Here is an 18259-nt window from a genome sequence, read left to right as displayed (position 1 = left end):
CATTCGCCGCTGGTTTGTCAAATCTCGTTCCGGTGACACAGCATTGCAAAATGAACCCAGTGGACAACGACCAACATCATGTTCGGATGAGCTCCTCAGGAACCCCGTGGAAGCGGACCCTTGGAAAAGTGTTCGTGCCATTGCAGACGAGTTAGGCATACACCATACCACTGTCGTTTGGCGGCTCCGTGCGATCAGTAAAGTGAAAAAGTTGGACTCATGGGTAGCACATGATTTGACACCGGTCAACAAGACTCGCCGTCTGGAGGTGTGCAGTTCTCTGAGTGTAAGGAATAACTGGGATGGTTTCCTGCATCGGATTGTCACTTCAGATGCAAATTGGATCTGCTATGACAATCGTAAACAATCGGGACAATGGCTGGATCGTGATCAACGTCCAGGGCGGTTTCCGAAACCACCTCTCCACCCACGGAAGGTGTTGTTGCTGGTATGGTGGTCTATGGTGGGTGTGATCCATCATGTCTTTCTCAGGCGAGGTGAAACCATCAATGCAAATTGTTACAGTGCTGAACGCCATTAAATGCACCACAAACGTCTCCACAAGCATACAGCAATGGTCCACAGACATGGTGTCCTCGTGTTGCACGACAATGCTCGCCCACATGTCGCACAAAGGACGGTGCAGGCTCTCCATGAGTTGCAATATGAAACCCTTCCTCATCCAGCATATTCTCCCGACCTCTCTTCCATTGACTACCATCACTTCCGGCATCTCGATCACTTCCTAACAGGGAAGACCTTCGCTGATGATCGGGCGGTGCAACACGCCGTTGAGGAGATCTTTGCGTCGCAGACTCCAGCCTTCTTTCGCCATGGAATCCAATTGTTGGCTGAGCGATGACAAAAGTGTGTGGCTGCAGACGGCGACTATTTTGATTAACCAGGTATTGTAGTTTTGATTTTTTTGGCCTTTGGCAATGACGCACTTGGGCCGGACATTTCATTCGCACCAACCCAATAATACGTAATTAAACAAAAATCGTAAATTGGAAATACGAATATTGATATGTTTTTAACAGTATTCATTATGAAATTGAAAATAGGGGAATTTATGTACAGTTGGAAACACTGATCTGGTTCTCCACCACCTGGAGAGAATTGGCATCACATTTTAATGCAACGAAGCAAATTTTTCTCGATTTTATGCAAAATTACAGTAAAGAAAATTGCACAATACCAGACAATTCTACAAAGTGCATTGTTTCACTGATCTGTGGCGAAAAATTGTTCGGAACTCCAGCAAAATGTTCTTTCAACTGAAATCAACTTGTTTTACAGAGTTTCACATTAGTAATCTCCTGGAGTAGTTGGTTAGATGGTCATCCTGTTATACTTTTTCATCAAGAACGAAACATCATAGGTTCAAATCTAACCCACTCCTGATAATCTTTTTTTATTGTTATTTACCAAGTACGAATTGTTGTAATAATGTAATATAAGATTATATTAAATCACTGTAAATATTTATGCAATGCATACCTTGGGAATATTTCTACTCAACTTCTTGATTTTTCAGTGATTGAAAGTATTTTTTGCAAGACCTTTCTATTCATTCAGCTCCCAAAAGTAATGTTATTGTTAACTCACATTAAATATTTATATGTCATAAATATATTTTCTTAAACAGGATGTTGTAATCAATGTGTCCCGGGTTATATATCAGGTGGAGTCTCATTGCACAGTGGTTCGGATTCCTGTCTAAACTGTAGGTCCAGTCCCTATTAGCCTATCTGTGCATAAAGTACACTTAAAACAACACACACACACATACCATCACGCACATACCATCATACACACATACACACAAATACGATGTTCTTTGTTTGTGCTCTTCATTTCGAACCTAAAATATACATCGGATTTTTAAATGATACAACCACAGATATTTTGCTATATTCAACGTTTGAAACTACCCACCTCAGACTTTACATCGCATGTTTCTGTATCCGGAAATTCTGGATGTAAATCACATAAATATCAATGGAAATATCCAAGAAACATAGATAAGCATTCTTGTCCAAAGCAGTTTACTTTCTGAAAAAGATATTGCAAATAAGTAGGTTTGAACCCATGACCTTCCATTCTGCAAGCAAACACAATCGCTCTACACCACACGGTTCATGTTATTTTAAGCACTCGGTTTGAGGGATGAAGACATACACATTTCTGTTGTGGTGTAGTGCAGTGTGAAGTGGAAAGTTTTAGATGTTTGCTGGAGTCTTTAGGATATCTGAGGAATGCTTGTAGGATTAAACATGATTACTAAGGCTTGGAAGTTGGTGACCTAAAAAAAATTCAAAAGGTGACCTAAAAATGGTAAAAAAAATATTATAAAATAACTTTTCCTGTAAAAATGAAAGCTTGATTTTTTAATAAAGTAAGTAAGTAGTCTAATAAGTCGATGAAGCCCGTTGTTTGGTGGTTGAACCCACTGAAGCAAAGGGGAAAAGAGCAACTAAGTGATAATGTAGTTTTCTTTGTTTACTTCAAGGTTACTTCTTTATAAATCATTCATCTCCTTTCCGGTGGAGGCACATAGTGATTCGGATCCTACTTTAAACTGTAAGTGCAGTCCCAATTAGCCTTACTGTGCATAAAGTGGACTTAAAACACAAAATCAACCAATTCTCTCCTTTCAGAGTGGGCCTTCTATGATATTGAAGTCGGCCAGCATCCGAAAATACAGTTCTGCTTCGCGTATACCAGAGTATAATTTCATTTAATATTGTGACTAATTTTACTTCAAAACCACAGATTAAAGATAATAGTGTCCAGCAAAAGAACCTCAAAGTAGGCTTCACACAAAGTATTGTAATCCACTGCCAAACATTTCAGTTAAGAATAATATTGTGCTTTTTCATTGATCATATTTTTGATTCATGGTGAATTTGCTGAAAGGACCATGTCAAGAAATTTAAATATGTAACTTTTACTAGTAAATGTATTTAAAATGCACAAAACAACAGGGGAGGAGAAAAATAAACCTCAAAAATAAATAAAAATGCAACAAAACTGTTAAAAATACTGACAAATAAACTAAAGGCCGAAAAAAAATGTAAAATAGAAAGTGTTGAACATGTCATATGGCTTATGTAATTAGGGTCCAGAAGTTTCTTGGCTTCTTCAAACTGGTAGCAAATTTTAACATGAGCTACCTGGAGAAGAGGTAGCATGCTTGATTCTCACGAGGGAGGTCATAGGTTCGATTATCCACCTAGGCAGGATTTTTTTCAGGAGTATATCGTTGGGTGTAAAGTTTATCCACCATGCTAAGAAGTTAACATTGGTCTCTGTATTTCAGGAGGTGAAAGGAAATAGTAAGAGGAAGTTATTTCGATGATAGGAGAAAGTCACATGCCAAGGGGAATGCACAGAATCAAGTTATGTAGATCTATGTCTGTGGAGGTGGTTTTGAATATTGCAAAGTTAGTGGGGAAAGTTTGTTAGATCTGATACTCGTACTTTCTGTTGAAATAAGACAAACATTTTAGATACAAAGCAGTGATGAATTAACGATCATTATGAGGTTTTGATTTTTTTGTTTGTCACTTGCCTGGCATCACGTGTTATACATGGTTACTTTCTTAGGCCGCAAATGTGTTCCAGTGTTCGGCCTCGCTCAAATGACGTCACGCTCACATATTTCGTATGCGAACATTTCGTGTACATCGCCAGGCTTGTGCCACGGATGCTGATGTATATTTTGGTGTTTTACATTTTCACGCCGTGTGTGTGAGGTACGCTGTTATGATTCTCCAATATGTTATGGAATTTTTCGTCTGCTGCTGCATAAGCTCCGCCTATGGCGACTTGCAGTCTCTGGCGTTGCCATAGTGACGATCGGCCAATGCTCCGCCCAACCATATGCTTAGATTCCAGTGTAAACTTTGAACTATGCAAACAATAAACAAACCCACGTGTGTTGTGCAACGTTCTTTCGCTGTGTGATGACCTGTGTTTTCCAGCTGTTATAGTGTCTTCGTGTTTTTTTTTTATTATTCAAAACTGATTATATGTGTCAATACTACATGATTCTTTTTATATGCCTCAAGACTTCGTATGTTAGTGCTCCAACTTTTTGAGTACACAAGAGGCTTTGACCTACAGTTTAATTTTTTTTTCTCTACGTGTTTTGTTCAATGGTGCTTGGTGATATGAATATTTTGGTGATATGAATATTTTTGGTGTTATGAATATTTTTGGTGATGTGAATATTTTGGTGAATAATTTGGTGTATTGGTGTTCTACGGTTTTGGAATTTTAATAAATGATAATTTTAAATCTAACCTCCTCCGGACATGGTTGGTCGACCATCGCAGGATGGATCGATTGACTTTACAAGGGGAATGTAGAGATATGGTGATTACAAATACGAGAAAACCTTGTCAAGAGAATATTTACGCTTGTTTATTTCCTGGAATTGTCTGACCAGAAGCAATGACGGAAAGGCAAATGCGTGGATCTAACATGATCCAGCGTGTTCGAAAGGTGTAATAACCTTTCGAAGCCAAAGATTATAAAAGGAAGCTCGCCCCAGAGCTCACTCTCATTTGCTCTCATTGAACTCTCATTACTCTTTGATTACTCTACCACACATTACAACTTACTGAACTACGATGACGGTACACGAAGTTACGGCTCCATAAGCATGCAGCCAGTCACGCGGGATTGCTCGGAAAAGTGAGTCAAGGGTCACAGGATCGAACCTTGACATCAGTCACAATTCGGTCTGCAAGAAGCATCTGGACAAGAACATCATTCGCCTACCAGGTATGAACAAGCGTAAATAACCTTTAAATTCAACCTTCCATATCTCATTCCTCTTAGTCGGAGCAGGTTCAACTGACAAGTATAATTAAGCTCTACCTAAAATGTATTATTGAAGCATCCCTGTGACCTCAGATCCCAGGTAAGACGGGATTACAACACTATATAAAATACTTATTAGTAGTTCCTTACTGCATCAGCCTCCGTCGCGATAACCATTTACTCATAGTTTTAGATGCATCATAAGATGGAGGTGAGGGGATTGACAACAGTCATTATGAAGGAACGGACATAAAATTATAAATCTTAGCAATTTGAACTCATTAAACTCTCTCCTTCATTACAGTAGTGCACTACATCACTACTTAACATAACTGTGTATGTTTTTTTTAGTATATTGAAATAATCAATATTTTAGGAGTCAGTGAAGAATATAAACAATACATAGCTTAAATAACATTACATTTTGCATCCTGAATACATATATGTGATTTGTGAATTAATCATGATGTGTGTGTTAACACAACATATGAACAATAACTAAAAAAAGTGTTAAACTTAAATCTGGAAATCTGCAACTTCTAAGGGGAAAAATGTGCAGAAGGGACATACCTCAAGTGTGAATCGGATTCATTTTTTAAATATTCTAATATCAACGGTCTCTTGTTTATATATATATATATATATATATATATATATATATATATACGCAGGCACAGAATACTGACCATAGCATCTCTACGGTCAGTGTTGCCAGAAACAGTTGATAGGAAACACGAAGTACTTTAGCCAGTGTTTACTGTAAGGTGGGTGGGTAGTTTCGGGGAGGAGAAGAAAGAGTTACTGGTTGGCTAGGTTGAGTCCGGGGGGTATAGTGGCGTGCATGCCTGCTATATAGGCCCTTTCCCATCGCCTGCGGAAGGATGTGTTAGAGCGGGGGGGGGGGTAAAAGATGGATGATGGCAACACGGAAGCAGTTATTGAAGGTGGTGTTATGGCTGTTGGTGTGGATGGCAACTGTGAAATCGGAGTTTTGGGTGGAGGTTTCGCCTAGGTAGAAGTTGCCGCAGATTTGGCAGATGAGGGTGTAAATTAGGTTGGATGAGTGGCAGGTGCCCTTAGGGTGAAGGGTGAACTCACCTGCCACTGTGGGGATCAGGAGGTTGGGGGAGGTGATGAGTATGGGGCAGGTCTTGCATCTTGCACTTCCCCAGATGCAAGACCTGCCCCATACTCATCACCTCCCCCAACCTCCTGATCCCCACAGTGGCAGGTGAGTTCACCCTTCACCCTAAGGGCACCTGCCACTCATCCAACCTAATTTACACCCTCAACCTAGCCAACCAGTAACTCTTTCCTCTCCTCCCCGAAACTACCCACCCACCTTACAGTAAACGCTGGCTAAAGTACTTCGTGTTTCCTATCAACTGTTTTTGGCAACACTGATCATAGAGACGCTACGGTTAGTATTCTGTGCCTCTACTCAAAGTGTCGTCGATCTTTTATCTTCCTTCTTGAAAATGCGACTCAGATCGCAAAATATTGAATTATTTCTATTTGTGTGGTAAGTGTTTACTGTCTCCTTCATAATCTGTATTTATCCGCCCTTCTGGCACCATTTCTGACCCTATTCCTGTATATATATATATATATATAAAAAGTGAAAGAGGAGAGAGGATGTCATCGATGAAACGTAGCCAGAGGAGAGGTTTGAGAGATTGGGTCTCCAGGAACTCTTTTTCAACTTTGCCCATGAACGGGTTGGCATAGGATGGGGCCATTCTGGTACCCATGGCTGTGCCCCGGATTTGGAGATAGTGCTTGTCCTCGAAGGTGAAGTTGTTGCACGTGAGGACAAGGTGAGCTAGATGGGTCAGGAAATTAGTGCTGTGGTTGTGGGGTTTTGGTCTGTTGTTGAGGAAGGATTCTATGGAGCAGAGGCCATGGGAGTGAGGTATGTTGGTATAGAGAGAAGTAACATCGATGGTGGCAAGGATAGTGTTGGCAGGTAATGGTGGGAGAGTGTTAATTTTCTGAAAGAAGTGGCTGGTGTCCCGGAGGTAGGAGGGCAGAGCCTTAACAAGAGGCTGGAGGTGGGAGTCGACAAAGGCTGAGATTCTATCAGAAGGTGAATTGTAACTGGACACGATGGGTCTGCCAGGGTTGCCAGGTTTATGTATCTTGGGCAGCAGGTAAAAAGTGGGGGTGCGGGGGTTGTCTGGGATGAGCATGGATATGGTGGAGGCTGTCAGGCCCTCCGGGAGACCTCGGGTGTGGATAAAGTCCTGGATTCTGTTGAGGTGTGTGGCTGAAAGGTCGACCGTGGTGGTTTTGTAGGTGGAGGAGTCAGCCAGCTGGCGAGTGGCTTCCGCCAGGTAATCTTGAGAGTTCAAGACCACCGTGGTGGATCCCTTGTCAGCTGGGAGGATTTTGATGTGGTGGTTCTGGTGGAGATCTTGAAGTGCTTTATCTTGAGAGGGATTCAAGTTGGGTTTGTTGTGGAGGTTGTCAAGAAATGAGCTGTCAGTGATAGTGGAGATTATGGCAGTGATGTATCTTTCCAGGGGGTGGTTGGTGGGCAGGGGGGTGGGTCTTGGGAGGATGGTGGGCAAAATTGGAGGAGGCTTGAGTGGGTTTCATTAGTTGTGGTCTGGGGGGAAGGGTTTTTTGCCCAGAAGTGTTGCCATCTGAGGTGTCTGGCAAAGGTGTGGATATCGAAGAGGAGACGGAATTGGTTGTGGGGAGTTGTGGGGGAGAAGGTGAGGCCTTTGGATAGAATATCAATTTCGGTAGGGGTGAGATTGTGGTTGGACAAATTTAGTACACTTTGGTTGTGTTGGGGTAGGTTAGGGTCGTTGGTGACCATGGGTCTGGTGGGGGTGGGTTTGTCCGTGGACTGGTTGTTTACCAAGGTGCGAAAATTGTGGGTGCAGTTTTGGTGTTTCTGCGGTTCTATTAGTGGTGCTGGAGGAGGGGGTAGTAGCAAGGGAGGGTCAGGCAGTAGAGGGCATGTGGATTTGGGAGTGAATTGTGGTGGGAGGGGAAGGGGGAGAGTGCAGCCAGCCTGAAAAGCCTGGCGGCAGAGGTCGGTCAGTTTGTGTAGGTGTTTGTTGCTAAGGTCGTTTGAGATAGAATGGGCTGCATGCCAGAAAGATTCAATTTTTTGGTAGCATTCACCTGGGGTCAACAAAAGGATTTTTGTGAGGGATTGGATGGATAAGGACAGTTCCTGGGTGCGATTAAGCTGGGATTGGTACATGGTGTGGGTTAGCTCTATAGCAAAGTATCTCATGAGTTTAATACTTGGGTGCATAGCAGAAAAAGGCAGTTTGGGTGTGAGGCTTTTAGGTGTTAGGCCTAATATCCAACATGAATGCAGGAAGCGTGCATGGGACATGGCCTTGGCATGGGAAACAATGAGGGTTCTAAGGCGGTTCAGTTGAAGTGAGTTGTACTCAAAAGGATTCATTCCAAAGTTGGAAAAATTGGATAAAAGGAAGGAGGGCCACAAGGGCTAAATAAAAAGTGAAAGAGGAGAGAGGAAACACTCACCGGACAAAGAAAAAATTCAAATTTTCGTGATGGTATGTCACATCTTCAGGAGTAGAGAGACATTGTAGTACTTGGTGACAAGAAGGAAGAGTAAGCATGACCTGCAGTGTTGCCCCTGGCTATCAGAGGTCAATGCCTCAACACCTCACCCACCTCCCGACAGAACTATAACCTCCGCTTACACCAAGCCTTGACCAACCGTGGATATCCTTCCACCCTGGTCACTAAACAAATATCCCGAGCTGCTTCATACACTCCCACCAAGAAACCTGCCACCAATCCCCCTCCACTTGTCACCCAATATCACCCCCACCTCAACAAAATCAGACACACTCTACGTTCCCTCCTTCCCATCCTGCACAGTGATTCTGACACCAGAAATATCTTCCCCGACAAGCCCAGAGTTGTTTTCAAATGCCCTCCCAATCTCCAAAACATCCTGGTCCACCACAATCCACCTACTCACAATCCACTCACACCTGCCCACAAATGCAACCCCCCAAGGTGCAAAACCTGCCCCATATTTGTCACTTCCCGCACCCTTCAGATCCACACTGCCACCGGCAAATTCACCCTCTACCCCAAAGGAACCTGCAACAGCTCTAACCTAATTTATATCCTCACGTGCAACATCTGTGGGACCTTCTACCTGGGGGAAACATCCACAGCCCTGAACCTCCGTATCAACAACCACCGCTCCTCTACCCAAAACCTGGACTTTGCTGTTGCCATTCACACCAATCACCACAATATTCCTTTTAATGACTGCTTCCAGGTAGCGATCGTCCACTCCTTTCTCCAATCCACCAACACCTCAATATGTAGAAGATGGGAGAGGGCCTACATATCGACCATGAATGCAACCACACCCCCAGGCCTGAACAAGGCCACCCAGTAATGGTCCTCATCCCCTATCCTCACCCTCACCACCACCTTTCCCCAAGCAACCCCCCCCCCACCACTCACAGTTTTCGACAAGCCAAGCGAAAGAACCATCTATATATTTTTTTGTGGCACTGTCAACACTTTTTTTTCTTTTCGGGACCTGGCAACACTGCAGGTCATGCTTACTCTTCCTTCTTGTCACCAAGTACTACAACGTCTCTCTACTCCTGAAGATGTGACATACCATCACAAAAATTTGAATTTTTTCTTTGTCCGGTGAGTGTTTCCTCTCTCCTCTTTCACTTTTTATTTAGCCCTTGTGGCCCTCCTTCCTTTTATCCTATATATATATATATATATATATATATATATATATATATAAAATTGGATGGGGTGGGATTTGAACCCACGGCCTTTCACGCTTGATGAAAAATAAGGATAGTAGCGTCTAACCAACTGCTCTACCTTAACTTGACGATGTTATGCCCTTAAAATATGTTGACGTTTATGAAGACTCCCACCTTCCTGTGTTGCAAGCACATTTTTTCGACAAGTCGTGAAAAATATTATTTCTTGAGAACTGTTCAATATTATGCAAGGTATTGTAAATAAAATGTCGCATAAACTCCTCACAAATTTGCATCTTTCTGCACAAACTTGATAGTGATTTCCTCCAGGTGGAGAAAAACTGTATTCAGTGTTTCAAACACCTCTAATTTCAAGTTGAGCAAGCAGAATCGTAAAAATTCCTCAAGGTTCTTTTTCCAATGTATTAGTTCTGTTTGATTGTGTATTATAATAGAGGTTTATAGTTTCTAAGTTCATGTAAAGTGCGAAATTGAAAACCTCTCACCACAGCGTTTTTCGTCTAGTGGAAGGACCAACTCAAAGTTGGCTACTCTCACCTGGAGCCGAAGTGCAATGTTGCTAAGTTTACGAATTCAGGACTTAAAATTCTTTCGGGGAGGTCAAATAAGATGTTGCAAAATGTTGGAAATGTAAGTCATGTGCAAGTTCTGGCTGATACATGTTAAATTCCATTTATGTAAGTTAGGTACATTTACATGAGATGGAGAGGGGGTATCATGCAGATAAAATTCAGTTCTTTGATAAACTCAAGTTAATGTCTTTCTGAAAAGGAGGTGTCCTGACCCAGCATGTGACTTGCAGTATGTTGGAAAAAGTATTGTAAATTGATGCCACTAAGGTGGTAAATTTTCCTGTCGTGCATTTACATGCCATTTTATACACATGGTTTTGATAGAGAAAACTGAAAAAAAAAATAAGTCTCGTATATAATGTGCAGCACAATTCAAGTTCAAGCTGTTACTGCATGGATTAAGAGCAAAATGCATCATGCCTATACAATGAGTGATTCATTGCTATGTGAACCAAGATGGAATATCGTCCTGTGTATATAATCAGTCACCAATCCATGCAAGACTGCCTCCCTCCAATCACTATGTTTAGCATTCCAAACCTTTCACTTTTGTAACCACTTTGTTTATTTTGTAGTAGAAGAAAGTAAGAACAAGATGGGAAAGAGGGCGAGTTACACTGCTGCTTTCAAATTGCAAGTTGCTTGCAGGAAAAATGATTCATTCATTAGGTTTATTTTACTTCATTTTTCTGCCACTTTTGGCTAATGGCAATAATGATATGATGCAATCTATGAAAGGACACTCACAAAGAACAATCATTACCAGACCAGGATTCAAACCAGGATCCCTGCATACTCATGCAGAAAAATGGAAACATCACTGCAGATCAAAAATTTGATATTGGTGAGGCAAATGTAAGAGAAGCAGAGGAAGGAAAATGTAATGGCGGAAGCAAGAAGAAAAGCTTAAGGCAACTCCATTCAAGAAGTGGGCAAGCATTGCAAATATCCAGAAGTGGAGCAGCAGGTTTTTTTCTTCTGACCCTTAAATTAAATTGTCCAAGTGATAGCTTTAGTCATTTCCCAGAGGAAAAAAAATTTTTTTAGTTGGTCATAAAAATGTTCAAAGCTTAGATGGACAATGTTGGGGCATCCTACTATATTATTAATTGACACAAGTAGGCTCACCACAAATTACAATCAACTGTACAAAGTGTTTGAAAGTTTCAAGCATGAAAGCAATAACAAAGAAAAGCTGGCTACACTTGCTACTCTTTCATGCAATTACTCTTCACCAAACGAATCAAGAGAAAATTTACCTAAATGCTTTCGTCAATATAAGATGACCTCCAGCATCCTTCTCTACCAACTGACACTCGTAGGGTGGTTCAGAAGTTCTTGCTTTAAACCGGCAACCACTTGTGAATGGTATCACCCTATAAAATCCTGGTTGAAAGTCTTGTAAAATGTAAAATTTTCCCTGAAAGAAATGCAAAACGCTAACAAAATTATTGAGAACATTTCACTTTAATAATTTGAGGTTGATATCTCACATGAAACACTTATTTGAAATTTAGAGAATAATAAAAAATGTTATTCATACTTATGTACTTACAAGATTACCACTCAAGAGACACTGGCACAACGAAGACTTACCATGAATGGAAAAGACTGTTTATAATTGGTTACAGTAGTCTAGTGTGTAGCTTCATACCTAATGTTGGAGATGTAAGCCATGGGCAAGTTCTGGCTGATACATGTTAAATTCCATTTATGTAAGTTAGGTACAATTACGTGCAGATAAAATTCAGTTCTTTGATAAACTCGTGTTAATGTCTTTCTGAAAAGGAGGTGTCCTGGCCCAGCATGTGATTAGCAGTATGTTGGAAAAAGTATTGTAAATTGATGCCAGTAAGGTGGTAAATTTTCCTGTTGTGCATTTATATGCCATTTTATACACAGGATGCCCATGGATTATAACCGAGATTAGATTTGTTTAATGTATGAAACTTGCTTCATTTTTTTGTGGGAGGGGGCTCTCTTGTTTCATACAGCAAAGACACGTTGAATAAAATAGTGTGCATGTGGGTCATTGATGAAATATGAATGAATGAAATAAACATATGAACTTTCACCTTCTGTAGAATGGGTTTATCATTGCTAGTGTCGTTAAAAAAAAAACATGCCTTGGCATTGTCTAATTTGGGTTATGCAGGTTTTCTCCCCCATCCCCCCCATCAGAAGTGAATTGGAAACAGCAAAACTTTCTTGTCGGAGCATCTCTAATGTTAACCAAAGTCAATACTTACTCCTTATAGTGTGGGCTTTCCAGGAAGGAAACTCTTTTTCTGCTTGCATAACTCATTTCTAAACAGCACTTTCACTGATGAGATTTCATTCTAGGTCTGCATGTGTCACCACAGCAAAATTATTAGCCACCATAATATGTATCTCTGTTGCTCTTTCTACCATATGTCAGTGGAAGTAAATGTTATGAGTGAAGGAAAAGATTGAAAATAAGGACAACGTATTGAAGGTTGCAATAAACTCTAATCTCTTCAATGCCAACATTAAAAAAGAGCCAGAAATGAAAATACATATTATGCTAACACACATTTTACATCTTTAAATCAATAGGTTCCTATCTTGCAAAAACCTGATGTAGATGTAGGCTAATTGATGCTTTACAGCTAGTGTTAAGGTAATATCAACTTCTGTAGATATAGAGATTAATTTGTTCATACTCTTTAAAAATCCTAATTAGTCAGGCAGAACTTCATGTGAACCATCACGTAGTGCATAAAGTTTTCTTATTGTTACTTTTCCTTGATAAAATTGCACACTGAGTCAGAAACCCAGCAGAGTATTTGTGTTATGACATCACAATGCCATCACAAAAACAATAGTATTTTCCCTTTAACCTTTAGCAGATGGTAAAAGGTAAAGTTTCCCATGCATATAGCCCCATGCCATCAAGGCATATTTAGGGGATGTTGGGGTAGGGCCTCACATATTGTCGTCTTGGTCATTTTGGAGGTGATGTGATCAGCACCATGCTTCGGCCACCTTAACCCAAAGGTACCCATTAATTTAGCCCCAGAGATGCTTTATGTGGGTAAAAGGCTAGAAAAATTCTGACCTTAGATCACCCACCCCAGGAATCAAACTGGGGTCTCCCACGTGGCAGTTAAATGCCCCACTGACTAGACCACCGTAGCTCTAGCAGATGGTCAGTTTCAATCGAAAACACCCAAATTATGGCATTACGGAAGGATCCGGTTAATCCAAAGTGGTAGCAATTAACACACCATTTCTTGAAAACTGCAGATGATAATTCAGCTCTGCCTTTTTTGGAATGACATACTCAAATCACAAAACAATATATCCATTGTTAGTATTATTAACAATCGGAGATTGAAGATGTTGGTTTTCCATCACCACATTATGGGATAGATATTATAAATGGGCCATTTACTCTTCAACAACAGCTTCTTGCTGATATATTTTACATTGTAATAATGAAAAGAAAATAACTTGTTCACAACATTCCAATAATTAGGGGTCCAGCAGAAAATGTCCTATTTTCAAAATTTCCTGAAAATAATGCTTTTCTAAAATGTTGCTTATTTTCCATTTTTTAAATTGGGGAACAAGCATTATATGTCTTCAAAGAGTGGTCTTTTGTCATGCTTCCCTCAATTTAGTCCATACAGCATCCATACAGCCAATGCTAGAAGGGATTTTCTGTAACAACACTGCTTTGCTTCTACAATGATATTATTTTTGCTTTGCTTCTACAATGATATTATTTTTCCCTATTTTCAACACAACTTTGCATGGTTGTAGAAATGTACAACTGCTACATACTACATTTTTCATTTATCTTTGTCTATCGACAGGTGCATGCCAAATAACATTTTTTTTTTCATAAAATTTTGATTTTCTTATTCCTTTAAATATGTGGAGGTACAGTCAATGGCAACGATAATAAGAGACAAATTGTCCATCACTATTTTCATTCTTCTTCTATTCTACAGTCTGCATTGTTTTAGAGAATGTAATTCTATTGATGTGAATAAGATGTTGTTGTCTGCTTATTGATGTTTTCATTTCAATTTATGATCATCGCATTGTGGAAAACAGATTGGAGGAAAATGGTGATGAATAATTTGCCTACCATTTCTTTTGCTGTTGAGTGTACAATCAATAAGTTTCACCTTTGCTGTCATTTTAAAAAAATAAAGAAAAATCGATTTCAGTAAGTTCTGTGTGAAGATTGACAGGATTTAAAATAAGATTATGTGCCTCCGAGTTCACAACAAAGAGACAGCCAGCTAATGCATCTGTCTTGGACCCGTCAATATAAAACACGTTAAAATTGGGGTGCCTTGATCACAGTTAGAGAAATTTCTACTGGTGTGTCAGTCTTTTTATCAGACCAGTTAGTGAGAAGTCATTGTGAGGTGCAGGATAATCTCAGGTAGGGAGTGGCATTGAGAGCAGAGGTGTCTGGAAGATTACTGCCAACCTGAAGTGTGCCAAGGATCTTGTCTGCATGCATGCCAAAAGGCTGCATATGGATGCACATGATATAGATAAAGTCATCAGGAATCTGGCACTGTGTGATACAAAGAATGGGAAAGCATAGAACACCAATAGAAGTTGTAGTTGAGGCTAGTTGTTGTCATTGTACACTCAACAGCAAAAGAAATGGTAGGCAAATTATTCATCACCATTTTCCTCCAATCTGTTTTCCACAATGCAATGATAATAAATTGAAATGAAAACATCAATAAGCAGACATCATCATCTTATTCACATCAACAGAATTACATTGTTTAAAACAATGCAAGCTGTAGAATAGAAGAAGAATGAAAATAGTGATGGACAATTTGCCTCTTATTATCTTTGCCATTGACTGTACCTCCCAATATTTAAAGGAATACGAAATCAAAATTTTATGAAAAAAAATGTTATTTGGCATGCACCTGTCGATAGACAAAGATAATATCAGGCAAAAAGCAGGAACTGTTTTGGACACACACGTCCTAGTATTGCCTATGTGGGGGCCCGACGAAATTGAATTTTGTTAAGAAAAAATAAGATTATTAACTTTCATCTTCTTCTTCTATTTAGTTAGTGCAAATTGGATTTTTTCAACAATAGGTGTGTAGCTGAGACTGTACTGAAAGAAACAAGCTATAATTTGTAACTCTAGCATTCGTAGTTACGGATATATAAATCTTCATTGAAAACCTTGTGCAATTTTAAACTTCCCACTGAAAACGTGCTGGGCGTTTAAGGGTCTACCTTTACTATGCACTAGCGCCTTGCAATAACAGGGTCTACCTTTACTATGCACTAGCGCCTTGCAATAACAAGTTGAAATTTTGACACACATTAGAGGAAGGTCTAATTACATAGAGTATGCAACTTGGCTTGGATATCTCTTGTCCTTTTTGTGCTACACCATTTAAAAAATCCACCATTTTCTGGTGATTTTTCAATTTCTTGCATATTCAACCACATACGTATAATATGGATTGGGTGATATATATGGAGACGACATAATGTGTGCATACTGAGCTCACATCAGGGTTACTACAAAAATTAATTTTGGGGAATTTTATTTGCTAACGTAAACAAGCTGAGGGTATTTTGATGCAATACACGTGTTGCTTGGTGAGAAGTTTGTTTGGTGTGTAAATATCACTAGGCTGTGATCAATAGTTCCAAAGTTATTGAATCCTGAAGTTAGCTCTGAGGCTTCTTTCTCATATTTGGATCACATTTTCTGTTGCACACCACCTTCTTCCACAGGCTATAACCCTAGAACTATTTCTTGGAGGAACCTAATATTTGGAATACAAGCCTTCCAGATATGATTGAACCTTCATGCCAAATTTCATTCAAATCAAAAAACCATGACCTGGAGGCCCTGGTCGATCTGACGTGGAATGACCCATAAATGTTATTTTCTCGGACAAAAACCCAATTCAAGTGGTTTTGCTCGGCCAAGGCTGTATAACCGCCGATAAACACAAACCACATGACACATGTCCATTAACCAAACTCTCAAAGCAGGCACCGAACTGCGAGCAACGTGGTCTCTATATAGAGCACATGCGTCGTGGTGCTTCACTTTTGTGAAAGGAACAGATAATCTCTGTTCGTAAGTTCGAACCCTGGTAGGATCATTTTTTTTTTCATGTAGAAGAATGAAATGCCATAACCTGAGATGCAGTTTCCATATGTGTGTGTAAATTACATTTGTCCGATTGCGTGGCCACACATTTGCAGCAGATAGGAAATGGCTTTCCGCTTTCACTATTTAAAATAGAGTCAAAGTAATGCAGTTGACACAATATGCATATCACTGTGCCACATAACAACAGCCTCCCGCTAGTTGTTTAAACCACAAATGTGCTAATTTGAAATGGGATCCCACGGTGTCACATTACATGAAAATTTCGGATACTGAAGTCATTATATAGAAAGTTTGCATTTACAATCTTAGCTCTTGAAATTAAAATATTTTATTCTCTCTTCGAGATTTTTTTTTTAACAGTAATAAACTAAAATCTCGTTTGAGTTGAAATACCTTAGTTAAAATGTTAGCATCTAAAAACCCCCTGCAACCAGAGGGGAAAGAATATCTTGATGTGACAACTTCCATACAAAAAATTGTGATATAGAACCGAAAATACACCCAGACACCCACTTGTGTCTATATATCTACCTACACATAGTAGCTGTGTTTGAGGGTTCGACATGCTGACCCCACGTCACCCCATTACCAGTTGAAGAACTCCACACCTCTAGGTAGGATTGTGGCAGGGAGACTGGCAGTCGGGAGATAGGACAAGGCCAAGGAATATTATTATTATGTTTGTGTGTACGTTTACACGAGGAGAAGGGAACATAGATAATGTCCCAAGTTCTATTGCTGATAGAGGAAAATGTGGTTCGGATCACATTTTAAACTGTAGGTCCAGTTCCGATTATCCTTGCTGTGCATAAAGTAGGCTTAGCATATGAATGACGAAACAATATTTCTATATAGTAACTCACAATTTTTGCAGTTAATTCCAGTGACTCTTCTTCCAAAGAATATTGTTCCATCTTCAGTTGTATTTCACAATGCATTTTTAGTATTGATTATTGTAAGTAGCGAGTTTTAGCTGCAACACGAAGAAGAAAATAAAACACGATTTACACTCAAAATTATCTCGACTGTCAGAAGATCTGTGGGTGTAATATTTTTATTTTCATCTTGCCACACAAACAATAACAAAATATAACGCTACAATCGATGTAATGACTTGTAATAAGGAGGTCCCATGTTCGATACTCGGTCAAGGCACATAGTGGTTTGCAACACACTTTAAAACACTGAAATACAAAGACAATGAAATTATTAATGTGTTACACGTTGGTAAAAAAAAGTGGCCGCGAAGGGAATCGAACCTTGTACTTCATCTCACAAAGCTGACCTTCAACCGACATGGCCACAAACCACAGTGAGGAAACCAAGCTATTCAGGTAAATTCTCCATAAGATTACATCTTTTCCTGACCAGCTCGAAACTTTTTATGTCGCTTCTCACTAATTACATTCATACGATTCATCAGATAGTGTTTGTATGCTGTGCACATTGCTGACAGAATACAAGTCAAGCTTGTGCATGAAAATGAAGGAAAATGTTGCGAAGTCATGCTTTTGTGGAAGGTGATTGTTTCCAACCCTAAATGATCATCGTGTTCTAGCTTCCAACAACATAGTGGATTCTGCTATGTGACGAGGAATCTTATTAACCAATGGCACATATATTATATTATTTTTAAACTATTTATTTCAAAAGGAAGAGTCATTATTCTGGAATCTACGGAGAAATTCATTCAGCCAGTAGTGATTTTACGAGTCGCAATTCTGTTTTTTTGCTCCATTATGAAACCAATGTGCATGTGTAAAAAATGAAAGGCCGACAATTTTCATTTTACAAAATTTCAATTTACTGTTGAAGTTAAATGAGAGGACAACCATTGACTTAATGTTAATAGCCTGGATGACTGATGTGAGTGTGTTTGTGGGGGAGATGTACCTCCTCTCATGCCCCTCCCTGGCTGTGACATAAACTCTTCTTGCTTCGGATTT

General features: G+C 39.8%; 1 protein-coding gene across 4 annotated transcripts in view; it reads right to left on the bottom strand.

Annotated features, from left to right (window-relative positions):
- LOC145984101 (EF-hand calcium-binding domain-containing protein 7-like) overlaps positions 1 to 18259 on the bottom strand; it is a 184667-nt gene that overhangs the window by 92806 nt on the left and 73602 nt on the right. For all 4 annotated transcript variants that reach the window (XM_083117517.1, XM_083117518.1, XM_083117519.1 and 1 more), the window contains exon 7: positions 11425 to 11585. In XM_083117517.1, the coding sequence (XP_082973643.1) occupies positions 11425 to 11585 (161 nt within the window). The remainder of the gene's footprint in view (positions 1 to 11424; positions 11586 to 18259) is intronic.

This window comes from Lepisma saccharinum, chromosome 2 (genome assembly GCF_977018435.1).
Source record: "Lepisma saccharinum chromosome 2, izLepSacc3.1, whole genome shotgun sequence".
In the NCBI taxonomy this organism is placed as follows: Eukaryota; Metazoa; Arthropoda; class Insecta; order Zygentoma; family Lepismatidae; genus Lepisma; species Lepisma saccharinum.
The sequence above is the reverse complement of the archived record's forward strand: the minus strand, read 5'-3'. Positions and strand labels throughout refer to the sequence as shown.